General features: G+C 42.6%; 1 protein-coding gene across 1 annotated transcript in view; it reads right to left on the bottom strand.

Annotated features, from left to right (window-relative positions):
- C6H18orf63 (chromosome 6 C18orf63 homolog) overlaps nt 1-24,486 on the bottom strand; it is a 237,418-nt gene that overhangs the window by 14,194 nt on the left and 198,738 nt on the right. The window contains exons 9-10 of the mRNA XM_075316417.1: nt 22,011-22,096; nt 16,783-16,966 (exon numbers count right to left, since the gene is read on the bottom strand). Coding sequence (XP_075172532.1) covers nt 16,783-16,966; nt 22,011-22,096 — 270 coding nt within the window. The remainder of the gene's footprint in view (nt 1-16,782; nt 16,967-22,010; nt 22,097-24,486) is intronic.

Here is a 24,486-nt window from a genome sequence, read left to right as displayed (position 1 = left end):
TCAATTTATTTGATAGTCAGCCACAGTATAACACATATACATTGTATATATATAGTGTGTCCACCCATACCCTGTCCACCGCCATTAACTTGAGAACAGCGGCAGCTATAGGCATAGAAGTGGTGTCTAGGTATAGTAAAGTATCCTTGCGCTACGCAATGAAACCACCTATAGCGCCACTTGGTGGAAAACAACAGAGTTAGCATTTTTATCTCGAAAATGGAATGAGATAGAGAAAAAAAGTGAATTATAAAATTGTAGGGCATCATCAATTTAATACGAGTCGACATCTTGCATACATTCAGAAACGTTATGATATGAAACCCATGACCAACACAAAACATTGAATGCTGGTCACGCATATGGCGCTCATTTTAGATTGATGCACAAACTGGCCACCGTCAGATGCAATGCACATCTGGACTCTGGATAGCATACTGTATCTTGCTGCACGTTGTGCAATATGGTAGGTGACACGTTTGCACAAACATCTGTAATACGTCGTCGTAGGTCCTGCAATGTTGGTGGAGGGGTCGCATACACCTGCTGTTTGATGTGACCTTACAGAAAGTAGTCCAATGAGGTCAGGTGAGCGTGGAGGCCACTTCACGCAGCCACCATACCCAATGACTTGTAGGAAGGTCTCCATGAGGTGTCACTTCACGTCCGCAGCCTTGTGAGTTTCACACATTCTAATCACAGCATTTCTTTATGTAAGGTGTCGATTCGTTTTGAATTGATGATGCCCTACAACTTTGTAATTCACCTTTTTTTTTACCAGGTGGCACAATAGATGGTTTCATTGCGTAGCACATGGATACTTTACTATACCTAGACAACACTTCTATGCCTATAGCTGCCGCCGTTCTCAAGTTTATGGCGGTGGACAGGATATGGGTGGACACACTGTATACTAGCTGTAGTACCCGGGCGTTGCCCGGGGTAGTAACTGCTTCTCTGTCTGTCTCCCAGTCTCCATCTGTCTGTGTCTCTCTGTCTGTCTGTGTCTGTCTGTCTGTCGCTGTTTGTGTGTCTCTGTCTGTGTGTCTCTGTCTGTCTGTCTCTTTCTGCATGTGTGTCTGTCTCTGTGTGTCTGTCTCTGTCTGTGTGTCTGTCTGTGTCTGTCTGTCTCTGTCTATCTCTGTCTGTCTCTGTCTGTCTGTCCCTTTACCTGTTTGTCTGTCTGTGTGTATTTCTCTATCCATGTGTGTCTCTCTCTATCCATGTCTGTCTGTCTGTCTATCTCTGTTTATCTCTTTGCCTGTCTGTGTCTATCTCTTTGTCTGTCTCTATATCAGTTTCTCTGTTTGTCTCTCTCTATCTCTGTGTCTGTCTGTCTGTCTCTCTCTGTGTCTGAGAGTCTGTCAGTCTCTTTCCCCGTTTCCCTGTCTGTCTCTTTCCTCGTCTGTCTCTTTCCCTGTCTGTCTTTTTCCCTGTCTCTCTCGTTTCAGGTCTGTCTCGTTCCAGGTCTGTCTCGTTCCAGTAATGTCTTGTTCCCTGTCTATCTCTGTCTCTTTCCTCGTCTGTCTCTGTCTCTTTCCTGTCTCTGTCTCTTTCCCTGTCTGTCCCTTTCCCTGTCTTTTTCCTTTTTTCTGTCTCATTCCCCATATGTCTCTGTCTCTTTCCCCGTCTATCTCTGTCTCTTTCCCTGTCTCTATCTCTTTCCCTGTTTTTGTCTCTTTCCCTGTCTCTGTATCTTTCCCTGTCTCTTTCCCTGTCTCTCTGTCTCTTTCCCTTTCTGTCTCTGTTTGTCTCTCTGCCTGTCTCTTTCCCTGTCTGTCTGTGTCTGTCTGCCTCTTTGTCTGTCTCTCTCTCTGTCTCTTTCCCTGTCTGTCTGTCTCTCTCTATCTGTCTCCCCACTGACATCATATTACCTCACACATAAGCTTCTTATACTAACAATTGCATGTGATTCAGTGGATGCGCGTTGTTCTATATCTTTTCTTATACTAACAATTAATTTTGTTCCTATAGCAACCAATCACAGCTCCTATTAATAACTTGCAGTTCCAGGCTCCATTCACTTTAATGGAGGCAGGTTTTTTGGAGAGTAACTGTAAAGGGTGGGGCTAAATTTTCTGGTCAAAACATAGTCTACAACATTCCATGGATCACATGAGGTGTCTGTGCAAAATTTCGCGATTATAAATGCGACGGTGTGGATTCCTTTAGCGGATATACACACACACATACAAATGTACTGCCCCGCGGCCTTGGCTGCGACCGCCGAGCCGCTCGGGTCCAGGCTTGCGTGTGTCGGTGGCTCAAGCCCCTCCGGACCCAGGGGTCACATCGCTCTGGAAGGGGGGGTGTAGTGGCGGTGCACGCAGGGGTTGTGGGGTGGTTGTGTTGTACAGTTCGTGATGCCACCCACAGGTGCATCACCTCTGCAGTGAAGGTACGGGGGCTCCCGGGAGCGGTGTAGTGGTGCAGCTTGGTGTTAACCCCTCCGTGGGTAGGGGCGGTGTGTCCCGGGGCCCGGTAGTGAGGGTCGGGGTGCAGGGGTAGTATTGCGGTGCAGCGCGGTGCCTGATGGCACTGGTGTACTCACGATTAAACCACACAGAGTCACTGGTAAACCAAACGGGGTGACGAACGGGGCCCGCAGCCGGCTGCAGTTTCTCCAGATAGGTTGGTAATGTCTGCCTTTCTCCTGCACCTGTATGTGATCTTGGCTACTGTGCCTGAGCACTGGTAGCCCGCTCCCTGGCGTATATGTGCTGTAGGAGCCCGTTTTCCCGCAGATGCTGGCCCTTGGATCTCTGGCCTCTGGCGGTGGCTCCTATCCGGACGGGTTGGGCTGTTGCCTTCAATCGGGACTTCGGTGGGAATGAACCCCTGAGGTCCAGACTGCAATCAGTTGATTTGACTATGGTGGTAGCTTATAGCCTAGTTTGGGGTCTGAGTACCCTGCCTGGTGCTCCGGTATCCAGTTAGCTCCCCGGTTCGGTTCCGGCGGGCCACTACCCTGTCCCGGTCCCTTACGGTTCCGCTGGTTGCATTCCCGGTCTTCTGCAGGCGGCCACTACTGTCTGCCTGCCTGACTGATCTGGGGTCCTAGGCTCCAACCCAGGCCCCACACAGAACTGATCTCCTCTCTCCTCCAAACTTAAGCTTGAACTCCCTACTGTTTTCCTGCCTCAGGCCAGCAGACTCCTCGGAGGGCGTGTCTTTCCACCTGACTCTGCCCACCTGCTGTGCCTGTCTGACTCTGAGTGAGGCAATCAGGTCTTTTGGTTGACTGTTGGTACCTTACTGGGGTGGGGGGGGTGTATGTGGTGAGTGTAATGACCTGTGACTCCTGGGGTGTCCAGGGCGTCACACACTCAGCTTTATATTCATATATATATATATATATATATACACTGTATATATATTTTTTTTCTGCATGTGAATGTTTGGAGGCTTAGCAATGTTATTGTACATCCCTACCTTAGATCACCAAATAGATTAATAGACATTGTAATGGAACTAAGGACTAGGAGATTTTAAATACTATATAATAATTTTTTAATAGTGTATATTCAGCGAATACATTCCTACCTTAAGGCCCTGTCACACACAGAGATAAATCTTTGGCAGATCTGTGGTTGCAGTGAAATTTTGGACAATCAGTGCCAGGTTTGTGGCTGTGTACAAATGGAACAATATGTCCATGATTTCACTGCAACTACAGATCTGCCAAAGATTTATCTCTGTGTGTGACGGGGCCTTTACCTTTATCACTTAGATAAGGAATAACAGAAAATTTTGTATCAGAGCAAAGGAAACTGGAGAAAGATGGGTTAATGCCGTGCTAGAAAACCACGAGCATGGATATGATGAACTGTTCTTTTATTTAGATCATTCCAACGCGTTTCGGAGACTCATCTGCCTCCTTCCTCAGGGAAAAGAATCTTACAGACAATCAGGATCTCCCCTTATGAAGCAGTGTATAGAAAAAAAAAAAAGGTTTGCTACCAATCGTGACGTCATAACTTCATGTGCTGCCGAGTGGTGACTCATTGCCACGTGGAGTGAGACTGCGTCATGGTATAGATTACACAGATCTTTGCATATTATATACTGCAAGTGTATATTCAAAGTTCTTAGTGAAACAATGAATGGATCAATAAATAACTTATATTTGTGAGGGCTCGTCTGTATTCTTTTTATGAGGCTAAAAAAGAGAAAAAAATAGTAAAAATAAAAATGGACAACATATATGTAGATGTGTGGTTCCTGTATCTGAATCAGACACGAACACTTGGGTCTGTGACTAGAATACTATGCGCTGTTTCTCTACCACCGCCCTATACGGGCAATTTGGGGTAGAGGAAGCATTTAGAGGAACGGTTAGATGATCCTTGAAAGAGTGAAGAAAAATATATATAAATGTGTTCGTGGTAAAAAACACCTATGAAATCGTGCGACAAGATTAGTGGTGCATTAGCAGATATATAAAGGGAAAGGGGGGGGGGAAGTGTGAGCAGACGTGTCAGGAGGATGAACTCTGTGAAAGAAAGTGGAGAAGATAGAGACTTCCGTGCGTGTCAAAGGAAATATGAGTTTAAAAATAAAGGGTAAAGCAGAACGGTGGAATAAAATGAAAAGATGCAGTGTGCATACATGAAGAAGCAAGTTATCTAAGCGAAAAGGTGATGTGAGTTCAGATCGTGGGAAGAATTTATGCCACGCATGCGCACAACGCACATAAGGAGCAAGTCCCTCACCAGAGGGGGTGATGAGAGTTCAAACCGTGGGAAAAAAACATTGTGCGCAGGTGCAAGGAGGTCTGTGAAGAATTAGATGATTGGAGAAGAGAGAGGATACGGGGTTGTTCATGACAATATAAGTGGGAATGAGCGGAGAAATATATCTCTCTGGATGAAATGAATGAACAAATATGTGGACAAAAAAAATATATGTGTATATATGTGCAAGAATATCTATAAATATAAAGATATATAAAAAAATGTGGGGGGAAATGGGTATATAAAAATCTTATTGGGGATTAAGTTAGATAAAACGGACTCTTGGCCACGTTGGAATGTGAAAACACTGGTTTATACTTATAAAAATACGAAGAAAAATAAACATAGAACTAAAAATAAAAACCGGAATATATCGCATATAGCATATAGAACACTGATAGACAAATTTGAACATCAGAAACAGAATTTTTTTTTCTATATATATAAAAACTTGAAAATTTAAAATGTATACAATATTTCCGTACTGGATATAAGGGATACATATCTACACCAGATAAAGGAGATGATACTGGTACAAAATATATGAATACAATCGGTGTTGATAAAAACCCCAAAATATAATGGAATTATAACAATTATGGATATAAAAAGATTATAAATATAAAATTTGGGGCGTACTGCTGAATTAATAAAAATATATAAAAAAGGACTTATATTGGAATGAAGAAGAAGGGGGGGGGGTAGATGACTAATAGAACAAGTCAGTCACTTCATTCAACCCGAAGGGCTTCAGTGTATTTAGCCCATGAATCCAAAATGTTTCTTTTCTATTCAGGGCTTCCGTCCTATCTTTAGTATTTATGTGTATTTGTTCAATAGGTGTAATTTTAAAATCTAAGCTTTTGTTATGAAAAATTGTACAGTGCTTGGATAACCCATGTTGAAGGAAGCCCATTCTGATGTTATGGCGATGGGAATTCAGCCTGTTGTGGACCAATCCCTTCTACTACAAATTCTCTTGTCTCTGGGCATCACAGAATTGGATCTTGGATCTCCTCATACCTAACCAACCAAACTTTCAGCGTCTCCCACTCTCACACCATTTCCTCATCTTGCCCCCTATCTGTCGCTGTCCCCCAAGTTTCAGTTTTAGGATCTCCATCTACACCTTCAGCCAGGGACAGCTCATAGAGTTCCACAGCTTTCAGTATCACCTCTATGCTGATGATACGCAGATCTACCTCTCTGGACTTGATATCACCTCCTTACTAACCAGAATTCCACAGTGTCTGTCTGCTATTCCATCCTTTTTCTCTGCTCGATTTCTAAAACTGAACATGGACAAAACAGAATTCAATATCTTTCTTCCTCCTCACTCAACGCATCCAACCAACCTATCCATCAATGTCAATGGCTGCTCACTTTCCCCAGTCCCACGTGCTCGCTGCCTGGGAGTAACTCTAGACTTTGATCTATCTTTCAAGCCACACATTCAAGGTCTCTTCACCTCCTGCCACCTCCAACTCAAAAATATTTCCCGGATTCGTACATTCCTTTCACAATAAGCATCAAAAAAACTAGTGCATGCCCTTATTGTCTCCCGCCTGGACTATTGCAACCTCCTGCTCTTTGGCCTCCCTTCTAACAGTCTCGCACCCCTACAATCTATTCTAAACTATGCTGCCCAACTAATCCACCTGTCCCCCCGCTACTCCCGACCTCTCCTCTCTGCCAATCCCTTCACTGGCTTCCCATTGCTCAATGACTCCAGTTCAAAACACTAACCATGACCTACAAAGCCATCCACAACCTGTCTCCTCCCTACATCTGTGACCGAGTATCCGAGTACTTACCGTCAAGTAACCTTCGATCCTCACAAGATCTCCTTCTCTACTCCCCTCTCATCTCCTCTTACCACCATCTCATCCAAGATTTCTCCCGTGTGTCCCCCATACTCTGGAATGCTCTGCCACAACATATCAGACTCTCGCCTACCTTGACAAGCTTCAAAACGAACCTGCAGACCTACCTCTTTCAACAAGCCTACAACCTGCAGTAACCCTCAGTCTGATATAGCACCCCATGACCATCTCTACCCTCACTTACTGTATACTCACCCATCCCTTGTAGACTGTGAGCTCTCACTGGCAGGGTCTTCTCTCCTCCTGTACCAGTCTGTGCCTTGTTTTGTTTATGATTATTGTACTTGTCCCTACTAAGTGTACCCCTTTCCACATGTAAAACGCCATGGAATAAATGTCGCTATAATAATAAATAATAATATAGAAGTATGCAGCACCTATATTCCTCCATAAAGTATCATGCACCCCATATTGCTCCACATAATATAATGCAGCCTCATATTCCTCCATATAGTGTTATAAAGCCTCCATAGTCCTCCATATAGCACTATGCAGCCCCATATTATGCACCCTGATGTAGTATGCAGCCCCCATATCATTTAATGCACCCTCTTAGTCCTCTGACCACGGTTATAAATACATACTCACTTCTCCTCATTCCCCCGCTGCTCTGGTCTCAGCGTGTCCACTGTTCTGCTGCTCTGCACATGGTAAAGGCTAAATCCCAGTGGACAGAGGAACCTCTGCTGACGTCATGCCCATGTGACCAGAAGGAGTGGGGCCTCTGCCAACATAGCTGATACCAGGAAGGTGGCTAGGGGCGCATGGCAATGACATAATGTGCCATGGCGTCAATATCAGCTGCCAGCTCCTGTGCTTTAGAAGAGGACACCGGCAATCAGGGGAGTTGAGGAAGGTTAGTAGAGACTTATTTTTTAATGCAGATTATTGTCGGCACCTTTCCAAAATTGTGGGTAAACAACTTTGTTTCAAGCATGTTCAAACTAATCTGTGTCAAGTAACTGGGGTGGGCAATATGAAAACCACACCTGAAGTCAGATAAAAAGGGCAGAAGTTGACTCAATCTATTCATTATGTATCTGTGTGTGCCACACTAAGCATGGAGAACAGAAAGGAGAAGCAAACATTCTGAGGGCTTGAGAACTAAAATTGTTTGAAAATGTCAACAATCTCAAGGTTACAAGTAAATCTCTAGAGATCTAGATGGTCCTTTGTCCACATATGTACTACGATGTGGGCCATATATACCAGAATTTTAGACATATATTTCAAGATGGGGGCCATATTTAACAGGATTTGGGACATATATATGGATGGAAGACATATATACCAGGATGGGGATCATTTATATCAGTATGGGGGCCATATACACTAAGATGGAGACATATATACCAGGATGGGCCCAGAATGAGGATATACTGTATATTCCAGAATAGGGACCTATTATTATTTATTATTAGAGCACAGTTAATTCTATGGCGCTGTACATGAGGATATAATGGACCTAAAATGGTGGTCATATATACAAGTATGGAGGACATATATACCAGCAGGGTCCAGAATGGGTCAAATATACTAGGAAGGGGCCCAGGATGGGAGACATTACTACATAATGGGAGGAGGACAACATGTATATATCTATATGGGATTTAGAATGCTACAAGGCCCCATATATCTGACTAACATGTAGGTGAGGGGGTAGTTGCATATCTGGCACCGGGGTCCATCAGACTCTAGTTACGCCACTAGAAGAAAGGAAGACATGGGGGACTTTAAAAGAACAGCTAATTACAAAAGTAGTAGAGGCTTAAAAACTGGTATCTGCAAAAGGCTTTACAGGTATTGGACCACCCCTTTAAATAAACACCATGTATCGAGGCTTGCACTGGCCACTGAGGTTGCAGGAAAATGTTGGTTATTTAAAACAGCTGGTATTTCCTATGTATGGTGTGGGTTCAGCTCCTGGAGACTTGAAATAGGTTGTACTGTCACAGTGGTATGTAAAAGTTTGGACACCCCTGATCAAAATTACTGTTATTGTGAACAGTTAAGCAAGTTGAAAATGAAATGATCTCTAAAAGGCATGAAGTCCAAGATGACACATTTCTTTGTTATTTGAGGCAGAAGAAAAATATTACAGTTTCATCTTTACAGTAATGGCCAAAAGTTTTGAGAATGCTACAAATATTAATTTTTACAAAGTCTACTGCTTAAGTTTTTCTAATGGCAATTTTCATATACTCCAGAATGTCATAAAGAGTCATCAGCTTAACAGCAATTACTTGCAAAGTCAATATTGGCTAAGAAAATTAACTTTATCCCCCAAAACACATTTCAACAGCATTGCATTCCTGCCTTAAAAGGAGCAGCTAACATTGTTTTAGTGATTGTTCCATTAACACAGGTGTGGGTGTTGATGAGGACAGGGCTGGCGATCAATCAGTCATGATTAAGTAAGAATTACACCACTGGACACTTTAAAAGGAGACTGGTGCTTGGTATCATTGTTTCTCTTCAGTTAACCATGGTTATCTCTAAAGAAACACGTGCAGCCATCATTGCTCTGCACAAAAATGGCCTAACAGGGAAGAGTATTGCAGCTACAAAGATTGCACCTCAGTCAACAATCTATCGCATCATCAAGAACTTCAAGGAGAGAGCTTCCATTGTTGCCAAAAAAGCTCCAGGGCGCCCAAGAAGGACCAGCAAACGCCAGGACCGTATCTTAAAACTGTTTCAGCTGCGGGATCGGACTACCAGCAGTGCCGAGCTAACTCAGCAATGGCAGCAGGCTGGTGTGAGTGCTTCTGCACGCACTGTGAGATGGAGACGCTTTGAGCAAGGCCTGGTTTCAAGGAGGGCAGCAAAGAAGCCACTTCTCTCCAGAAAAAACATCAGGGACAGACTGATATTCTGGAAAAGATACAGGGAGTGGACTGCTGAGGACTGGGGTAAAGTCATTTTCTCAGATGAATCCCCTTTTCGATTGTTTGGGACATCTGGAAAACAGCTTATTAGGAGAAGAAGAGGTGAGCGCTACCACCAGTCTTGTCTCATGCCAACTGTTAAGCATCCTGAAACGATTCATGTGTGGGGTTGCTTCTCAGCCAAGGGAATCGGCTCACTCACAGTCTTGCCTAAAAACACAGCCATGAATAAAGAATGGTACCAGAATGTCCTCCAAGAGCAACTTCTCCCAACTGTCCAAGAGCAGTTTGGCGCCCAACAATGCCTTTTCCAGCATAATGGAGCACCTTGCCATAAAGCAAAGGTGATCACTAAATGGCTCAGGGAACAAAACATAGAGATTTTGGGTCCATGGCCTGGAAACTCCCCAGATCTTAATCCCATTGAGAACTTGTGGGCAATCATCAAGAGACGGGTGGACAAAAAAACCCCAACAAATTCTGGCAAAATGCAAGCTTTGCTTATGCAAGAATGGACAGCTATCAGTCAGGATTTGGTCCAGAACTTGATTGAGAGCATGCCAGGGAGAATTGCAGAGGTCCTGAAGAAGAAGGGTCAACACTACAAATATTGACTTGCTGCATTAACTCATTCTAACTGTCAATATAACCTTTTGGAACTCATAATATGATTGCAATTATATTTCTGTATGTGATGTAAACATCAGACAAACACAATTAAAAACCAGAGGGCAACAGATCATGTGAAAAAATAATTTTGGTGTCATTCTCAAACCTTTTGGCCATGACTGTACATTTTAAAATTAACAAAAAATTACAATGAACCAATGCAATACTTTGGCAACCCTCCATGGTTAGTACCTAGTAGCCCAACCTTTGGCAAGTATCACAGCTTGTAAACACTTTTTGTAGCATGCAAAGAGTCTTTCAATTCTGGCTTAAAGGATCTTCAGCCATTTGTCCTTGGAAAAGTCTTTAAGTTCTGTGAGATTCCTGGGTTGTCTTGCATGCACTGCTCTTTTGAGGTCTAGCCAGAGATTTTCAATGATGTTCAGATCAGGGAATTGTGAGGGCTATTGTAAAACCTTCAGTTTGTACCTTTTGAGGTAGTCTATTTGGGATTTTGACTTGTGTTTTTAATCATTATCTATTTGTAGAAGCCATGGTCTTTTCAACTTTTTTACAGATGGTGCTATGTTTGCATCAAGAACTTATTTAATTGAATCCATTCTGTCCTCTACTAGTGAAATGTTCTCTGTGCCATTTGTTGAAACACAACCCCAAAGCATGATTGATGCTTAATTGTTAACAATATGTTCTTTTCCTGAATTTCTATGCCCTTTTTTCTCCACACATACCATTGATAATTGTGGTCAAAGAGTTTTACTTTAACCTCATCAGTCCAAAAAACTTGTTTCTAAAATGTATCGGTCTTGTTTAGATATTTTTTTGCATACTTCTGATGTTGCATTTTATGGGGAGGACGCAGGAGAGGCTTTCTTCTGATGATTATTCCATGAAGGTCATGTTTGTGCAGATGTCTCTGAACAGTATAAAAATGTACCACAACTCCAAAGTCTGCTAAATCTTCTTGAAGGTCTTTTGCAGTCAAGCAGGGGGCTCTGATCTGTCTCTCTAGCAATCCTACAAGCAGCTCTTGAAATTTAGCTCGGTCTTTCAGACGTTATCTTGACCTACACTGTTCCTGTTAACTGCCATTTCCTAATTATATTTCAAACTATGGAAAGGGCATCTTGAAAACGCTTTGCTATCTTCTTACAGCCTTCTCCTGCTTTGTGAGCCTTCACCATTTTCAGAGCCAAATCTCTAGACCTGAACCCCATTGAAAACCTCTGGATTGTAATCAAGAGGAAGATGGATAGTCACAAGCCATCAAACAAAGAAGAACTACCTAAATTTTTGCACCAGAAGTGGCATAAGGTCATCCAAAAGCAGTGTGAAAGACTGGTGGAAAGCATGCCAAGACACATAAAAGCTGTGATTAAAAATCATGTTTATTCCACAAAATATTGATTTCTTAACTCTTCCTGAGTTAAAATTTTAGTATTAATTTTAATTACACATACACACAGTCGAAAACCAAAAGTTTACATACACTGGCAATGTATCACAATCATGTGCCACAGCAGCCATGCACCTGTTGAGGTCTCAGACACTGCCATCTTTTTGATCCTATGATGCCTAGCCTATGGCAGGACTTTATAACAGATTGTTATATTCACTTTATACTACCATAATAATTTAAATACATACAGTTGAAACCAGAAGTTTACATACACTATCTAAAAAGACACATATGCATGTTTTTCTCACTATCTGACATGAAATCAGAATAAACCTTTCCTGTTTAGGTGAATTAGTATTACCAAAATTATTTATATTTACCAAATGCAAGAATAATGGGCGAGAGAGAAGAATGTTTTAAGGCATTTTTTATTACTTTCTGCAAAGTCAAATGTTTACATACATTTTATTAGTATTTACTACCATTGCCCTTAACCTCTTTATAATAATAATAATAATAATAATAATCTTTATTTTTATAGCACCAACATATTCCACAGAGCTTTCCAATTCAGAGGTTCATATACAGGACGTACAGTAAGGGTACCTTCACACTTAGCGATGCAGCAGCGATCCGACCAGCGATCTGACCTGGTCAGGATCGCTGCTGCATCGCTACATGGTCGCTGGTGAGCTGTCAAACAGGCAGATCTCACCAGCGACCAGTGAACAGCCCCCAGCCAGCAGCGACGTGCAAGCGACGCTGCGCTTGCACGGAGCCGCCGTCTGGAAGCTGCGGAGACTGGTAACTAAGGTAAACATCGGGTATGGTTACCCGATGTTTACATTAGTTACCAGTGTGAGCAGGGAGCAGGGAGCCGCGCACACTGAGCGCTGGCTCCTTGCTCTCCTAGCTACAGTACACATCGGGTTAATTAACCCGATGTGTAATGCAGCTACATGTGCAGAGAGCAGGGAGCCGCGCACACTGCTTAGCGCTGGCTCCTTGCTCTCCTAGCTGCTGTACACATCGTGTTAATTAACCCGATGTGTACAGCAGCTACATGTGCAGAGAGCCGGAGCCGGCAGCACAGGCAGCGTGAGAGCTGCAGAGGCTGGTAACTAAGGTAAATATCGGGTAACCACCTTGGTTACCCGATGTTTATCTTGGATACAGCTTACCTCAGCTGCCAGACGCCGGCTCCTGCTCCCTGCTCGCTTCATTTGTCGCTCTCTTGCTGTCACACACAGCGATCTGTGTGTCACAGCAGGAGAGCGGCTTTGAAGAAAACGAACCAGGGCTGTGTGTAACGAGCAGCGATCTCGCAGCAGGGGCCAGATCGCTGCTCAGTGTCACACACAGCGAGATCGCTAATGAGGTCACTGCTGCGTCACAAAAAGCGTGACTCAGCAGCGATCTCGGCAGCGAGCTCGCTGTGTGTGAAGCACCCCTAACTGTACATCCTTGGTCGCCTATCTCCTGTTTACACGGGCTCCGGCGGCAAGCCCCCAGTAATCCCCGCACATCTTTGCTGATCAGATCAGCAGATATGTGTGGCTAACAGACGCAGGTGAATCTTAGATACACCCATGCTCATTAACCCTTTAGATCGCGCTGTCAAACACTGACAGCGGGATTTAAATGGCCGCGGCGTAGAATGCGCTGTTGCCTGCCGCCATTGGCGGCCCCATAACGTGATCACGGGGTGCCTTGGTGTTGCTGTGGTAGCGCGGGGTCAGTTGATTACCCCTGACGCTACAATTACTCACTTCCTGTGAGAGCCGACAGAGTGCTGTCTCTCACAGAAACGCTGCATTTCTGCTGATCAGAACGATGCTGCTCTGATCAGCAGAAACGAACAAGCAATCAGATTGTACAGTGATAAAGTCCCCTAGGAGGACTAGTAAAATAAATAGAAAAAAATGTAAAAAAAAAAAGTTGTAAAATTATGAAAAAATAAAAAAAAAATAAAAAGTTCAAATCCCCCCCTTTTAACCCCATTGATAATAAAACAGTAAAACAAATTACATACATATTTGGTATCGCCGCGTTCATAAATGCCTGATCTATCAAAATATAAAATCAATTAGTCTGATCGATACATGGAGTGGCAAGAAAAAAATTCCAAACGCCAAAATTATGTTTTTTGGTCACTGCAAAACTTTAAAAAAATGCAATAACAGGCAATTATAAGTAGCATCTGCACAAAAATAGTATCATTAAAAATGTCAACTCAAGAAGCAAAAAATAAGCCATCACGGAGTTCCAGATCCCCAAAAATGAAAACGCTATGTGTCCAGAAATTGGCGCCAAAAGCGTTATTCCTTTTTTGGACAAACGTCTGATTTTTTTTAACCTCTTAGATAAGAATATAGATGTTTCAGTTTTACCATATAGTGAATACTGTGAATAAAAGACCGAAAAAAAAAACAATCGTACAATTGCACTTTTTTTGCAATTTCACTCACATGGAATTTTTTTCTGGTTTTTTAGTACACTATATGATAAAACTAATAAATTAATTCAAATGTACAACTAGTCCTGCAAAAAATAAGCTCTCTTGTGGCCAAATTGATGGAAAAAGAAAAAGATAGGGCTTTCGGAAGAAGGGGAGGGAAAATCGAAAATGGAAAATCATCCGGGGGTGAAGGGGTTAAACTGTATGACTTGGGTGAAACATTTTGGATATCCTTCCACAAGATTCTCACAATAGTTGGTAGGAATTTAGGCCTATTTCTTCTGACAGAACTTTTGTATCTGAGCCATGTTTATAAGTCGCTTGCTTGTACCTGCCTTTTCAGCTTTGCCTATAAATTTTCAATAGGACTGAGACCAGGGCTTTTTGATGGCTATTCCAAAACATAGACTTTGTTAGCCTTAAGCCACTTTGTAATCAGTTTGGCACAATGCTTTGGGTCATTCTCTATTTGGAAGACCCATTTCCATCCAAGCTTTAAGTTCCTGGCTGATGTCTTGAGATATTGCTTCAGTATTGCCACATAATCTTCCTTCTTCATGATGCCATCTATTTTGGAAAGTGAACCAGTCCCTTTTGCAGCAAAACAACCCCACAACATGATGCTGCCACCCCCATGTTTCACAGTTGGAATGGTGTTCTTAGACTGCAGAGTTTCTCCCTTTTTCCTCCAAACGTAACAATGGTCACTATGACCAAACAGTTCAATTTTAGTTTCGTCACATCATAGGACATATCTCCAAAACTTAAGGTTTTTGTTCCAGTTTGCATTTGCAAACATTAATCTGGCTTTTTTATGTTTCTTTTGGAGTAACGGCTTCTTTTTGGCAAAGTGGCTTTTCAGCCCGTGTTGATACAGTACTCATTCCACTGTGGATAATGACAAAATCTTTCCAGCTTCTGCCAGCATCTTCACAAAGCCTTTTTTTTTGTTCTTGGGTTAGTATGCACATAACTGACCACAGGACATTCATCTCTAGTACACAGAACATGTCTCCTTCCTGAATGGCATGATGGCTAGACATTCCCATTTTGTTTATACTTGTGTATAATGGTGTGTACAGATGAACGAGGCACCTTGAGGTATCTGGAAATTGTATCCAAGAATGAACCAGCCTTGTGAAAGTCCACAATTCTCTTCCATAGATCTTTAGATCTTGACTGATTTTTTTACTTTCCCATGATGCTACACAAAGAAACAGTGTGTTTCAAGTGTGCCTTAAAATACATCCACAGGTGTGTCTCTAATTAACTCAGATGTTGCCAATAAACCTATCAGAAGCTACCAAAGACATGCTATCATCATATTGTTTAAAGGCATAGCACTCTTAGTATATGTAAACTTTTGACTTTGCAAAAAGTAATTAAAATGCCTTAAAACATGAGATCTCTCTCTCTCTCTCTCTCTCTCTCTCATATTATTCTGGCATTTGGAAAATATATATAATTTTGGTAATCCCAATTGATCTAAAACAGAAAAGGTTTATTTGATTTCATGTCATATAGTGAGAAAAACATACATACGTGTCTTTTTAGATAGTGTATGTAAACCTCTGGTTTCAACTGAGTATATACTGTATACACATATATAAAAAAACACATTATGGCAGTCTATAGTGAGTATAACAATCTGCTATAAAGTCCAGCCATAGACTGGGCTTCATAGGATCAAGAAGATGGCAGTGACTGGGACTTCAGCAAGTACATGGCTGTTGTGGCAACACACATGATTTTGATGCAATGGATAAAGGTGATGGCTTCTTGAATCAATGCCCAAGTACGGTTTTAACACTTTAGGCTGGTGCATCAAAGTGAGTTTGCCTTGGCCACATGGCCATAAATTACCCTATACACTTCTAGATTGCAGTGAAACACAGCTGAATGACATTAATGGTGACCCCTTGAAGTTCTGCAACAAGTGAGGTACAAAAAAATCCAATTGTTTTTAACTTTTTGCAACTTCCTTATCATGGTATGTTCTATGCCTCACACCAGCGCAAAGTAGATGCCGCAGCCAAAGACTGAAAGAGGCATTAAACAGCCTCAAAGTCAGGTAGACACATATAACATACCATGTATTAAGGGGTTTAAAGGCATAACGTGACATCCTTCACCAGCCTTATGCTGTGATGTAGGAGCTGAACAGTGTAATTTTCTGTTGCGTGGCATGTTTTACCCAAAATCTCAGTTTAGCCTGAGCCTAAATGCTATTAACAGTGATTGACAGCAGCATTTATGGAGCAGCAGCTTTTGTTTAGCTGTAATTGCTGCTGTTGGCAGTATGTGCTACACCATACACCGGCACCAAACGTGCCGTATATGTACAGTGGATTCACATACGGTATAGTTTTGAGTAAACATACAGTATGTAATATAAAGGGATTTTTTGCTAGAAAGTTATTGACTGACACACACAAATACACAAACACACACAAACACAAATCCAGACTAGCAAATACTCCAAAACCCACATTTAATGCTAGTCACATTATCACTGAGGCAGCTTATGGATAACTTTGTGTTTAGTGTTGAGAGGCACTACACTGTTTGCGTCGCCCTAGCAAAACTTATAAAGCAGAAATATTGCAGATGTGAAACACAATGTATGATAAAAAGGTTGTTTTTGTGATTTCCGTTTTTATCATTAATATACACTTTTTATTAGCTGTTCACAAGTTTACATATCCTAAGTTAAAAATGTAGTTTCTATTTGATTCAAGTGCCCCCTTGTGGCTGCATTCAGTAAAATCTGTACATACGGCAATCAGTTTGTTACCTGTAGTTGAGGTCTTGACAATTCTTTAACTGGAAAAAATGGAGTACTAGTCATGTTTACTGGAAAGCCACACAAATGAGGCATTTTAGACTTGAGATCTTCAACAAAGGTATTCATAACTTTTGTTAAATGTACTCGTGGATAAAACTGAATAGGCTGGCTTCTGAGGCAAATAAAAGGATATCTAGATCCATAGGTTAAGGTTGAACAGTTGTACCCATAAATGCATTGTGCCAAGTGACCAATTCATAATTTAATATTTAAAAAAGATGAAAATGAAGAATATGTTTAAAATTATGTTACTTAAGAAAAATTGTCATCTGCATTCTACAAAATTTATACAGTTACAAAATAGGTTGAACTAACATATGACATAAGTTTACATCATATATCATGAAGGTGATGCCTACACAACATATGACGTAAACTTATGTCTTACGTTGTGTCCCAAACTTTGACTTGCATTCGCACGCTGTGCCTGCATCTTTCCAGGCAGATGGTGGATAATTTAATCAGCCATTATGTGCCTCTAACAGCCACGAGTGAAGCAGAGCTTTGCCCATGGTCGTTAACCTGGTAAATGCCACTGTCAATCTCTGACAGCGGCATTTAACATGCGCAAACAGTAGGTTTGCTCCTCATTCCATGCGTCAATCTGCATGCCTGTGACATGATCGTTGTGCGCCAAATGGTTGCCATGATAGCCAAGGGTCTGCTCAAGACCCCCATATCTGTCATTATGATTCTTCAGTGAAAGCCAGCCTTTAGCTGGCATTCATAGAAGATTGTGATTTTCACTATACATAGCAGTGCTGATACACTGTTATATATAGGACAGACTATCAGACAATGTCAGCTTCATGTCCCCTAAGTGAACTATTAAATACAGCCTTTCTTTCCATCCAAACTGTTTGTTTGTAAAAATGTAAAGGCTGTATACTATTTTTACTAGGCCACACCTTGAGCCCATTGACAGTATTCTTAACAGTATTGAAACCCCTTTAATGGGTAGGTGGTTATCTATGTGGCTGATTTTATAATGTGTCTAATGTTGCATAAAACCATGGCACTATGGTACAACACAAGCCTCAGGATTGTGCCAGCAACTAAAGTATCCCCTTGACACTAGAAGTCCCAGAGAGGGGTCATTTAACATTTCTACCTTTGGAACCCAGAGACGGGTCGAATGACCTGAAGGATTTTAGCTAACATCCTATAATCACCATCTTTTGTTCTGTAATTAATGCCATTACTGTCGCACCACAGGAGGTTGTTGTTTTCCATTGAGTTTAGCCATTTAGTTTCTAGTTAGTTCTATTCAGTTTATTGTATTTGATAACATAATTGACTAAAGGGGGCTTTACACGCTACGATATCGCTAATGCAAAGTCGTTGGGGTCACGGAATTTGTGACGCACATCCGTCTGCATTAGCGATGCCGTTGCGTGTGACATCTATGAGCGATTTTGCATTGTCGCAAAAACGTGCAAAATCGCTCATCGGTGACATGGGGGTCCATTCTCAATTATCGTTACTGCAGCAGTAACGAAGTTGTTCCTCACTCCTGCGGCAGCACACATCGCCCGTGTGACACCGCCGGAACGAGGAACCTCTCCTTACCTGCCTCCCGGCCACAATGCGGAAGGAGGTGGGCGGGATGTTACGTCCCGCTCATCTCCGCCCTTCCGCTTCTATTGGGCGGCGGTTCAGTGACGCAGCTGTGACGTCGCTGTGACGCTGAACGAACCGCCCCCATAGAAAGGAGGTGGTTCGCCGGTCACAGCGACGTCGCCGGGCAGGTAAGTAGTGTGACGGGTCTGGGCGATGTTGTGCGGCACGGGCAGCAATTTGCCCGTGTCGCACAACAGATGGGGGCGGGTACCTACGCTAGCGATATCGGTACCGATATCGCAGCGTGTAAAGCCCGCTTTAGGGTCATTTGACCCTCTTTTGGGACTTCAGGGGGGAGCTCGAAATTTCTGGGACTTCTAGTGTTAACCATTAACAGTGTCTATAATACGTAAAATAGCATAGTGCTTCCGTGTTTCATTCTTGACCCTTCCACCTACTTATTCTATTTTATTTTTCTGCCCATCTGCTTTATTTTTTTTCATCAAACTGTTTTCATTCTTAACTTCTCTCCTGCTTTGCCCCTCCTGTCTTGCTCTCTTCTTCTGTCCTCCAACATCTGGAGAGCAGAGAAGAGCCCAAATTATTAAATGGTCCTCATTGGTTAGTGCAGCTGGCAGGGCTAAAAGGGGCATGATTTCTAAAGCAGAAGGAGCTAGGTAGATTTCCACCATTTCACTCCACAGCCGCCTGCAGAGTTTGAGGAACAGGTAATTCTTTTCTTGCGCTAGATCTAGTCCAGTTATCTTGTGGTAAGTTCTAGTGCACTGTACTTGAAAAATGACAATGCTTCAGAGAAAAAGCAGACCGTCAACTAAGGCGATGCAGATGTGCCCTGGGCTAGTAGCACTGTTGGCATCATTTTATCTTACAGCGCAAATGAAGAGAGTAGCTTAACCCTTTCACGACCGGCCGATTTTTCGCTTTCCGTTTTTTTTTTTCGCCATTTTTTTTCTGAAAGACGTAACTTTTTTATTTTTCAGTCAATATGGTCATGTGAGGGCTCATTTTTTGCGGAACGAGCTGTACTTTTAAATGAAACCATCAGTTTTACCATATTGTGTACTAGAAAATGGCAAAAAAATTCCAAATGCTGAAAAATTGCAAAAAAAGTGCGATAGCACTATGGTTTTTGAGATATTTTATTCACTGTGTTCACTATATGGTAAAACTGATGTGTGGGTGTGATGCCTCAGGTCAGTGCGAGTTCGTAGACACCAAACATGTATAGGTTTACTTTTATATAAGGGGTTAAAAAAAAATCGGAAGTTTGTCCGAAAAAAGTGGCGCACGTTTTACGCCATATTCCGTGACCCGTAGCGTTCTCATTTTTCGGGATCTTAGGCTCAATGACGGCTTATTTTTTGCGTCTCGAGCTGACGTTTTTAACGGTACCATTTTTGCGCAGATGCTACGTTTTGATCGCCTCTTATTGCATTTTGCGCAAAAGTTGTGGCGACAAAAAAACGTCGTTTTGGCGTTTGGAATTTTTTTGCCGCTACGCCGTTTACTGATCAGATTAATTGATTTTATATTTTGATAGATCGGGCGTTTCTGAACGCGGCGATACCAAATGTGTGTATATTTTTTATTTTTTTAACCCTTTAATTTTCAATGGGGCGAATGGGGGGTGATTTGAACTTTTAGGTTTTTTTGTTTTTTTTTAATTTTTTAAAACTTATTTTTTTACTTTTTTTTTTTATTTTACTAGTCCCCCTAGGGGGCTATTGCGATCAGCATTCCGATCGCTCTGCAGTATCTGCTGATCACAGCTGGAAGGCTGTAAACAGCAGATACGCTGTCTTTCTCTTTTGCTGTGCCCCGGGCACAGCGAAAGTGAAACCAATTCATGTGTAGTACAGGAGTCATCACATGACCCTGTACTACCATGACAACTATCGGGAGTCACGTGATCGCGTCACGTGACTTCCGGTTTCGGCGGTAAGTAAAACTTTACCGCGATTGCGCTTATAATGGCGCTGTCATGTATTGACAGCGCCATTATAAGGGGTTAATCGGCACGAGCAGATAACGATTCTGCTCGTGCCTAGCAGGCACACATCTCAGCTGTGAAAATCAGCTGAGATGTGTGCCGATCGCGGCATGCTGCCGCCGGAGGACCGCGGGCAGTAAGATTATGTCATTTAGGACGTAATTTTACGGCCCGCGGTCGTTAAGGGGTTAAAGTAATAAAATATGGAATATGATCCTCCAACTAGAATAGTTGTGTAACTACACTGTGTGCAGAATTATTAGTATTTGATCACAATACTTTTTATACATGTTGTCCTACTCCAAGCTGTATAGGCTTGAGAGCCAACTACCAATTAAGTAAATCAGGTGATGTGCATCTCTGTAATGAGGAGGGGTGTGATGTAATGACATCAACACCCTATATAAGGTGTGCTTAATTATTAGGCAACTTCCTTTCCTTTGGCAAAATGGGTCAGAATAGAGATTTGATGGGCTCTGAAAAGTCCAAAATTGTGAAATGTCTTGCAGAGGGATGCAGCAGTCTTGAAATTGTGAAACTTTTGAAGCATGATCACCAAACAATCAAGAGTTTCATGGCAAATAGCCAACAGGGTCGCAAGAAGTGTGTTGGGCAAAAAAGGCGCAAAATAACTGCCCATGAATTGAGGAAAATCAAGTGTGAAGCTGCCAAGATGCCATTTGCCACCAGTTTGGCCATATTTCAGAGCTGCAACGTTACTGGAGTATCAAAAAGCACAAGGTGTGCCATACTCAGGGACATGGCCAAGGTAAGGAAGGCTGAAAATCTACCACCTTTGAACAAGAAATATAAGATAAAACGTCAAGACTGGGCCAAGAAATATCTTAAGACTGCTTTTTCAAAGGTTTTATGGACTGATGAAATGAAAGTGACTCTTGATAGGCCAGATGGATGGGCCTGAGGCTGGATCAGTAATTGGCAGAGAGCTCCACTCCGACTCAAACGCCAGCAAGGTGGAGGTGGGTTACTGGTATGGGCTGGTTTCATCAAAGATGAACTTGTGGGACCTTTTCAGGTTGAGGATGTAGTGAAGCTCAACTCTCAGACCTACTGCCAGTTTCTGGAAGACAACTTTTTCAAGTGGTACAGGAAGAAGTTGGTCACTACATTTTTTGGGTTTTCTTTTTGCATGTCAGAAATGGTTATTTCTAAATTTTATACAGTTATATTGGTGTACCTGGTGAAAGTAAACAAGTGAAATGGGAATATATTTGTTTTTTATTAAGTTGTCTAATAATTCTGCACAGTAATAGTTATCTGCACAAACAGATATCCTCCTAAGATAGCCAAATCTAAAAAAACCCCACTCCAACTTCCAAAAATATTAAGCTTAGATATTTATGAGTGTTTTGGGTTGATTGAGAACATAGTTGTTGATCAATAATAAAAAAATCCTCTAAAATACAACTTGCCTAATAATTCTGCACACGGTGTAAAATAAAGATAACGTTCTTGACATTCATTCTGCTTTTTGTGATCCGCTGAACTATATTTTTAATTTGTAAATATATTTATATAAAGTATAAGTAATTCCCCATACAATGAATACCTGGTTGGTCAAAAAATATTGGCCGGTAAAGGATACGTGAATATGGTCTCTCCGATAAACTTGAAGTAAACACTGCAGTATAACATATCACTTTCAGACATGTGTGGAAGCTCATACCCATACTGGAGAAAGATTAAAATGTCATCATATTGCACACCTTGTTTGTTTGCATAGCTCACAGCACACATCTAAAAAAACACTATACAGTATATACTTTATGCCCGTGTATAAAAACAGAAAACAGGTAGCATTTTTTTATAGTGCAAGTCAATAGCAGATAAATCCAAATGTATGAGTCTATGTTTGTAAAGAAAAGAAAAACACACAGAAATATGAAATTACTTACCAGTAATTTCCAGTAATTACTGTATCCAGAAATTACCAGTACTATGTTACTATGTAATGTGTTTTTTCTGAACCCATGACAGCACCATGAGAGAGGGGATCCGCCCTTCAGGGACAGGAAACCTACAGGATAAAAAGGGGCGGTACCTCTCCCCTCATCAGTTGGTTACAGAGCATGAAAGAACCTCCAGTAAAAGGAACATTGTTGTGACATGAACCAGCACTAACATAAAACCACGTTCAGCCAAATTACTGCTAATCTATCCATATGCAGGGAGAGAATGTTGTCATGGATTCAGAAAAAACACAAAACCGGTAAGTAATCTCGTATTTTTCCAGCACCCATTACAGCACCACGAGAGAATTACATAGTTTGAAGTATACTTTAGGGGGGACTACAGCTTGCAGAACCCTTCTCCCAAAGGTGAGGTCAGTAAGGGATAAGTCCAACCTATAGTGCTTATAGAACGTGTAAGGTGAAGACCAAGCGGCCGCCTTACAGATCTGCTTGATGGTGACGTCCGATCTTTCAGCCCAGGAAGATGCCATTGACCTTGTGGAGTAAGCTTTCAGACCTGCAGTTGCAGTGCCCGTGAGACTGGTTGCTACAGGGTATTGTATTTTATAATGTCTGTTCATCCTGGGCAGTAAGAGGTTAAAGTCTGGTAAGTATCGTTTTTACATCACACAGCCTTGCAAACACAGACAGCAGGTGCCTCACACAGAGACAAGGGGAATTCCCGGTGACCATAACAACGGGCTGGAACATTCCTCATGTGGGGGCATGAGCAGGAGTAAGGGTATGTGCGCACGTTGCTTTTTACCTGCTTTTTAGCTGCTTTTTCTTCTGCGCTGTTTAATGCCAAAATGGATGTGTTCTTCTATTCAAGCAAAGTCTATGGGAATCTGGGTTTCTTGTTCACACTATGTTGTTCAAAATGCTGCCTTTTTGGGGCAGAACTTTGGTCAAAAACTCAGCTTTTCAAAGAAGCAACATGTCAATTGTTTTTGCCATTTGGGTTTTGCACTGCAAAGCTGAGTTTTTGACCAAAGTTCTGCCACAAAAAGGCAGCATTTTGAACAGCATAGTGTGAACAAGAAACCCAAATTCCCATAGACTTTGCTTGAATAGAAGAACACATCCATTTTGGCATTAAACAGCGCAGAAGAAAAAGCAGCAAAAAAGCAGGTAAAAAGCAGGTAAAAAGCAACGTGCGCACATACCCTTAGTTACAAGACAGAAAGTTTAGTTTCACTTTAGCTCAGAGTGGCTTGAGAGACCAAACAGAGTGACACACAGTGAGCAGCTCCCTGAGGAAGCTCCCTCAGGGAGGCAGAGTAGAGGAACCACAAGGTCCAGAGCGGTTCATATACCCTTCTCTCACCTTGGACCAGGCGGGTGGATGGCTGAGGGCCCCTAAGCTGAGAGAGTGGATCCAGGTGGGTACTGGATGTGGCCAGTTAGGAGGTTGCCGGTCCATTAGCCGGCAGAGACTTGGAATGGGAGAGATGGCCAACCGGGAAGGAGTTGAGAGCCTGTGACCGGTAGTCGTGCGGCATGGAGGACAAGAGGGTTACCGAGGTGAGGATTTTGTTGCCCCCTGGAACTAGCGCAGCTTTGCGTGGCAGAGTAGCGGGTCCTAAGTGCTCCAGGGACAAGGAGGGGACCACCACACGGGAGCACAAAAGTAGAAAGCCCACAGACTGCCCTACCAGACTTTGACCTCTGCCCTGCTTGCGACCGACCGGAGGCCATCACAGTAAGGACCAGCATCCTGGGTGCGACACAAAGACATGTGAGTAAAAGATCTTAAACCCGCAACCCAGTGACTCTGACTCTGTTTGTCATCGCCATGCGCTCCGGCCATCCCCAGTCCCCCGTTCCCCCTCCCGGTTGCCACTGGCTGTGGGGAGCGATATCATCCCAGCAGCACCCCAACATCTTCCCTGGTGAGGTACCCTGCAGCGGCTGCCTTATCCCTGGCCGCATACCACAGATGGCGTAGTCGACATCGTCCGTTCCACTCCTGGAGGAGGAAAAGCCGGAGGAAGGGTCGGCAGTGTAGGAGGCTGGGACCCCAATCGCCACCATAACAGGTGACATCCTCACCAGGAACAATCCTTGCTTGCCCCTTTTACTGTGCACCACGCGGCCATGGAACTGGGT

The sequence above is a fragment of the Anomaloglossus baeobatrachus genome, chromosome 6, assembly GCF_048569485.1.
Source record: "Anomaloglossus baeobatrachus isolate aAnoBae1 chromosome 6, aAnoBae1.hap1, whole genome shotgun sequence".
NCBI lineage: Eukaryota > Metazoa > Chordata > Amphibia > Anura > Aromobatidae > Anomaloglossus > Anomaloglossus baeobatrachus.
The sequence above is the reverse complement of the archived record's forward strand: the minus strand, read 5'-3'. Positions and strand labels throughout refer to the sequence as shown.